Source organism: Trypanosoma grayi, assembly GCF_000691245.1.
Source record: "Trypanosoma grayi strain ANR4 Tgr_318_V1, whole genome shotgun sequence".
Lineage (NCBI taxonomy): Eukaryota > Euglenozoa > Kinetoplastea > Trypanosomatida > Trypanosomatidae > Trypanosoma > Trypanosoma grayi.
The window spans coordinates 7,278-12,845 of NW_008825937.1; the positions used below are offsets into that span (position 1 = coordinate 7,278).

Genomic DNA, 5,568 nt, shown 5'->3' on the forward strand with positions numbered 1-5,568 from the left:
AAAAAAAAACAAGGCCCACCCATCGCCAGCAGCAGGATGAGCCACTCCTTCGAGAAGATGACGAGGGAGTTCGCAGTTCGGATGCGCTCAAAGGTGCACCAGCAGAGCTACAGCAACGCCGTGATGCGGCGGCAGGCGCGACGCCTCTCGCCAGCAGGGCAACTCGCCGTTGACCGGGTGGCGGAGTTGGCTGCGCTGCAGCAACGCCACGAGCGCACCTTCGACCCCGCGCTGCGCACTGAGGCGACAAGCATTCTCCGTACGCTCCCGCTGCTTTCGTCGGACGAGGACCCGCGGTTTGTGCACACGCAACGTGCGCTCCGCGCCGCGGCCTACTTTGACGCCGTTGACCTCCCCACCACCTACGCTCTCATCAATCAGCACACCAAGAACGCCTTCCTGCTGGACGCTGTCGCTATGTCTTCCTTCTTCTTTATCCTGGGGAAACTGCAGCACCCGCAAACGGCAGAAATCATCGCCGTTCTGCTGCCGCGCCTGCGAGAGCTGGCGCCCGACCTAATTCCACGCGAGGCGGTGCACATTCTTCGGGTGCTTCACCGCTACGGTGTAGAGGACGCTAAACTCGTAAAGACCCTCACAGACACCGTCGTGAACACCGCTGCCGAGGCGCCGCTCAAAGATGTAAGACAATGCGCCGTGGTGCTGGCAGAGACGAATCCAGAGGAGGCCAGGCGTGTGCTTGTTGGAGCCACAACGCGGCTCTGCGAGGAAATAGAATTATGCACCGACACAAACGAAGTGAAAGCGACGATGATGGATATATGCCGTGCAGTGGCGCTTACCTGCAGCGGGCCGCGTGAACTGCTCAACAGCGTGGCTCGTCGCTCGCTGGACCTGCTGCCGCAGCTCACGCCGCTCGATATAGCGTACGTGCTGAAGGCGTTCCATCTGAGTTCGTACCGACACCTGCGCGTGCTGCGTGTGCTGGCGTCTTCGCTGGCCGCACGCGCGGGGGAAAACAAAGCGGCGGCGGAAGTCGTCACCGCCGCCGCGGTAGCCATGGTGGTGCCGGCGCTTGCGCACTTCTACGTCACAGACTGCGAGGAGGTCGTGCTGACGCTCGTGAGCGCCGTGGCGGAGACTCTGGAGGGACTCAACCTCGCCCTCACACTCCTCGCAACTGTGCGGCTGCAATGCGTCTCGCCGGCACACGCGCAGGCCACGGATGTGCTCTGCGGCGTCCCACTACGGCGTTACGCCCAGAAGCCGCACAGTCTGCGGGTGACAAGTCGTATCTTGTACGCACTCTCACAAGCAGGACGGTGTAGCTCCACGAAGGATGTTGTTAACCTGCAGTCCATGCTGAATGCGGTGCTGCGTGCCCGCGGCCCTATTCCAAATGACTGTCGTAGTTTTCTACTCGACGCGGTAACAACGTTGGACGCTGACAGTCGTTGTAGCGATGATGCAGTGAAGGGACTTCTTCGCGGAGTGCGTGAGCGGCTGTCTTGCAATAGCAGCAGCAGCCGCGGCGGTAGTAAAGGTGTTAGCGGTAGTCCCGTGTTCTCGTAGGTTAAGAAAAGAAGCTTCTGGACGGTTGTGTTGCTATTGTTGTTGTTGTGGTGGTTGAAGAGAGTTATTTGTTGCCGCCAAAGTGTGATGCACGCGTTGTACCTGACCGCGCAGATACCGATCGAAGGTAACAATGTGGGGATGCCCTTTGCTTTTCCTGTTTGTTGCTACATCTTGCAGGTATCTATAACTATAATCATGTTCACCGACAGCATGTTGATGAGCCCCGACTTTGACGAGGAGGCGTACCTGCGCTACGCTCTGCACGCCTCCAACTGCCAGGCGGAGCAGGCGCGGCTCGCGTCGTGCGCCAAGGCAGTGCGGGAGGATGTGCACAAGATCCTCTCAGAGAACGCGGAAGACATGGTTCAACAAGTCACAGCTGCCTGCCGAGCCCAACGTGACGTCGCGGCCGTGCGACAGGCCACATCGTTTCTTGTGCAATCTACTAGCAGACTTCGGCACACCATACAAGAGCCGCATCGTGTGATCAACGCAAGCATCACCAAACTGGAGAACACAAACGCCGCTCTGAATTTCCTACGGAACATCCTCAAATTCATTGGTCTCACGACACGGTTGAAGAGTCAGCTCCCACACGACCTTGCGCGCGCCGCCCGGACACTTCGGGAGGTGGAGGAGTTGATGCAGTCCAGCAGCATCACCGGCATCGAGGTGGTGGATGCCCGTATCGAGGCGGTGGAGCGGGCAGCGGTGACAATTCGCACCAGGGCGCAGGAGATGCTGCGACGGGGGGATGCACAGGACGCGTCTAGTGTTGCGGTGCCGCTGCAGTGCTTCTTCACACTCGGGAACCTCCCACGTGTGCTCAGTAGCCTCATGACGGAACAGAAGCGGGAGGTAATCAAGTCGCTGATGAGGGACTTGGATCTGCAGACAATGACAGACGAAATTAATCATGGAGACAACAGCAGTGCCAATGATATAAGCGCGCGGACACGTGACGTTTTCTTCTCGCGCCTCCAGTCGGCCCTGACAAACACGACACAGCACACGCAAGTGGTCGTGGCCGTGTGGCGTGTGCTGGTGAAGAAGTTGGATCCTGTCACCCACACGCCGTATCTTAGCGTTGTGGAGAACCCAACGTCAGCGCTGGGCGACTACTGGCACTTAGTCACGGAGAAACTCCGCGAGCGTCTGCAGGCTGCACAGAAAAGACCCAATTTCCTCGCCGTGATGGCAGCTGATGTCCTGCAATACCGTAATCTTCTGCATACATTCCTGGGCAATATGAGAGGCCTCTTGGATGTACTGGATCGGCTGATGGAGATGGACGCGGCCGCGATGAAACGAGCGGGCAGGCCATCATCACCAGTTAATGCCTCCCCCGGTGGCGTGGAGCAGGTGAAACGGACCTGGCTTTCTCAGGTGACACAGGAGGTCAATGAGCGCTTTGCCGCACACATCACGGATCGCCATCGGGAGAGGCTGCACCACATACTTTCAAAGCTACCATCTATCATTCCGACTGCAAGCAGTCGACCTGTTGTGAATGCTGTTGTGGATCTCGACCGACCACAGGTTCCTGCTGCGGCGTACGTGTTGGATACACGCGGGTACACGGCAATGGCAACACAGGATGTGACGAGTTACCGTCAAGACCCGCATACACTTTCTATTGTACTTGAGTGCATTCTGCAGTGCCTCGCAGCGTTCATGCAGCCCGTGACCGAGGCGATGAGCAAGTGGCCCCTTCCCCCACTTCCCTCGGTTTCGGGTGACCCCACGGGGCCACAGATGCTGCACATTTGTGTAAGTAATGCATGCACACTTCTTAGCAACGACTTAGTGTCCATGCTGGCATCCCTGCCGGAGGAGGAGCTCTTCGCGGAAGACCGTGTGACGGGGCGATGGTTGTCTGGTGGTATGAGGAGAACCGATCAAGAGAAGGGGAGTCGCGACGAGACTGCATCCAACGCACGAGAAAATGTGATGGAGAAGCACCGCCAACTCAGTGAGCTTGCCGATAAGTTAAAATCGATCAGTAAGAATACTCTGGATCCCTTCTTTAGTTCAGCGTCGGTTTTGCTTCTTGGCTGTGTTTCCATGTGCGTAGATGGATCGCTGGGACAGGAGGCCGCAGGGGTCAGGCAGCTGCAGAGCCAAATCCGGCACTTCATGTCTCACTTTTATTATCTTTTTGAGCCACAGACTCCCACTCTGGATGAAAACGTGCGGAGGATCACTGATAGCCTTCTTGCAAGGCTCATTGTGACGGTAACGCTGGTGTGCCCCTACACTACCGGTAAAAAGCAACATGTGGTTGGTTGCCTCCAGCAGGTTTCTCGTGTGGTGTTGTCCTTCGGTCCGACGAATACACATGGAACAATGGGCCGAAGCACAATGTCACTCAAGGGTCAGCTGCACCAGCTGACTGTCTGGTATGAGCTGTCAGAGGACGTCTCGGAAAAGTCAAGGGAGGAGTGGCATACTTTTCTTGCAATGCTTCCTCCTGTGGTGGCCCGATTGCTGCTGCTGCAACGCGTCCCACAAAATCCAGCCAAAGGCAATAAACCTCACGTCGCAATGGGGGTGACATCCGAGAGTTTCGTGGAGATAGTTGAGGCCGCTTTGCTGGAGCAGGCTCGTGTTGGCCAAGCACTACAGAACGGCGTAGGCGGCACGAATAGCGGCGCTGAAGCGACGACGCGATTGGGCGACGCGATGACTGCTCTGGAGACGTGCTTCCACGAGGCCGCCACCGCCGCACGTGCAGACCCCGCGGGAGAGCCGATGGTGCGCTGGGCAGAGGAGCAGTGGGGCCTGATGCAAGGCTAGCGATTGCGTGAGTGGGCGGTGGCGCAAACAGTTGCTTGTGCTGATGCCTCCTCCATGGTTTGCCAGACGTGAGTGTCCGTGTGTGTGTGTGTGTGTGTCTGTGTTTGTTTCTGCTCAATTATTGTTGCACTTGCTTTGCGCATTCTCCCTCCTGTACTTTCTCTGCTGCTGGGTTAGATCACGAAGTTCACACCTCTACACATCTGTGTAGGTACGCGAACGCAAAGTCAAAAAACAAGGAAAGCAAAAGAAGAATAAACTAGACCCAAAGAACAAAAAAACAAACAAACAAACAAAGATCGGGAATCGATATGCTATGCCGAAGGGACAGAGGGTAGATGCTTACGAGACGCGACAAGGCAGCTACTGCAGCCTCCCCGTCATGGTTTTTGCACTGCTGGTTGTGTTCACCGACACCAGAGCCGGCGCGCATGACGCAACCACCCCGATCGCCGCGATCGACCCCGCACACGCGGCGGAGATTGGGGAGAAAAACCTGGCGAAGCTCGTGTCCGTTTTTCTCCTGCTGCGCTACGAGGAGAATCTGTCGGCGAAGGTTCACTCCAGACTGATTGAGGAGCTGGCGATTTCCTTCGCCTCCGTGGAGCTTTTTATGCAGGACGTCTGCGCCACCGGCAATGATTACAAACCAGCGGCGCCCACGGAGGGAGTCTCCAGTAGCGATGGTGACTCCGCGCGCGCAAGCGATCCCATTGCTATGGAGTTGTCTTGTGTGTGCCGCACGATGGAACGGCGGCTTCAACGATGGAGTGTAGGCATCTTGGAGATGCTGGAACGATGAATAAAAGCAAACATACAAAACGAGTTCAAGCTGTGACAGCTGATGATAATGGAGCAGGTTGTGCATCTGCGAGATTTTTAGTTTTTTTTTTTCTATTGTATATCTGCCTCCCCCCGCATAAACACACACACACACACACACACACACACGTGGCACCTTATTTTTGCCCTTGTGCCCATGGGAAGACGATGATGGTGCTGGGAGGCGTGGCAGATGAAGTGCTGAGTGCACTAGAACATGTAGTGCCTTACAGGCTGTTGCGCTCAGTAAAAAAAAAAAGAAAAACAAACGCTATTCACATTTATTTTTCTTGCACCTTTCGGCTATGGTGGCATGCTGAGGCGTCCACAGACACCAGGATCCGCCAACTGCATCCGCGTACAAAGAGATTTGTTTGTTGTTTATATACTTTTATTGCAGGTTTTTTCTCCCCG

At 56.2% G+C, this 5,568-nt stretch overlaps 3 protein-coding genes across 3 annotated transcripts; all 3 read left to right on the forward strand.

Moving 5' to 3' along the window:
* Window positions 1–81: 81 nt before the first annotated feature.
* Window positions 82–1,533, forward strand: DQ04_03181030 (hypothetical protein; the record flags this gene model as incomplete). The annotated part of the gene is made up of 1 exon (XM_009312602.1): window positions 82–1,533. One exon carries the CDS (start codon window positions 82–84, stop codon window positions 1,531–1,533), a length of 1,452 nt encoding a protein of 483 aa, XP_009310877.1.
* Window positions 1,534–1,731: 198 nt separating this feature from the next.
* Window positions 1,732–4,332, forward strand: DQ04_03181040 (putative conserved oligomeric Golgi complex subunit 5-like; the record flags this gene model as incomplete). Its single annotated transcript, XM_009312603.1, has 1 exon — window positions 1,732–4,332. The coding sequence occupies one exon, from the start codon at window positions 1,732–1,734 to the stop codon at window positions 4,330–4,332; it is 2,601 nt and encodes an 866-aa protein (XP_009310878.1).
* A 316-nt stretch (window positions 4,333–4,648) lies between these two features.
* Window positions 4,649–5,134, forward strand: DQ04_03181050 (hypothetical protein; the record flags this gene model as incomplete). Its single annotated transcript, XM_009312604.1, has 1 exon — window positions 4,649–5,134. The coding sequence occupies one exon, from the start codon at window positions 4,649–4,651 to the stop codon at window positions 5,132–5,134; it is 486 nt and encodes a 161-aa protein (XP_009310879.1).
* Between the last annotated feature and the right edge of the window lie 434 nt (window positions 5,135–5,568).